The sequence below is a fragment of the Bison bison genome, unplaced genomic scaffold, assembly GCF_000754665.1.
Source record: "Bison bison bison isolate TAMUID 2011002044 unplaced genomic scaffold, Bison_UMD1.0 scf7180017864389, whole genome shotgun sequence".
Taxonomy (NCBI): domain Eukaryota; kingdom Metazoa; phylum Chordata; class Mammalia; order Artiodactyla; family Bovidae; genus Bison; species Bison bison.
The window spans coordinates 3,262,956-3,263,421 of record NW_011494961.1 but is presented as its reverse complement, the minus strand read 5'-3'; the positions used below and the strand labels follow the sequence as shown (position 1 = coordinate 3,263,421).

The 466-nt window shown below is 67.4% G+C and overlaps 1 protein-coding gene across 13 annotated transcripts in view; it reads right to left on the bottom strand.

Moving 5' to 3' along the window:
• CAMK2D (calcium/calmodulin-dependent protein kinase II delta) overlaps nt 1-466 on the bottom strand; it is a 308,976-nt gene extending 308,510 nt beyond the window's left edge. For all 13 annotated transcript variants that reach the window (XM_010858494.1, XM_010858498.1, XM_010858496.1 and 10 more), the window contains exon 1: nt 224-466. In XM_010858494.1, coding sequence (XP_010856796.1) covers nt 224-288 — 65 coding nt within the window. In that variant the 5' untranslated portion in view covers nt 289-466. The remainder of the gene's footprint in view (nt 1-223) is intronic.

The following is a 466-nucleotide window of genomic DNA, read 5'->3' as shown; positions in this document are numbered from 1 at the left end:
TTATCAGAAAGGGCCACAGCCGGGGTGGAAGGTCGTTCCCCTTCGTCGTCCCCTCCTCTTACCAAGACAACACCTTCCTCCGAGCCAACACACCGGGGGCCCTCTTCCCTCTCCTCCCGTCTCCCAACTCCCTCGCCCCACGCGGGAGGCCCGTGGGTCGGGGGTAACGCGACCCGCCCTCTGCTGGAAAGGGGACGTGCGAGTACCCGGCAAAGGCGCTTACTTTCCGAGCTCCTCGAAAAGCTGATACTCGTCCGTGAACCTGGTGCAGGTTGTAGTCGAAGCCATCCTCGGTCCGGGCTGTCCCCCTGGCTGGGAGCGCGGCGGACCAGACGAGAGCAGACGCGCGGCTTCCCCGGGACTCGCCCCGCGGCGCTGTCACCCAGGGCCGCCCTCACTTTCCTCGTCCGAAAGTAGCTCGCCGGCGAGGGAGTGTGCGCAGGGGCGGGGCGGGAGGGGAGATGAC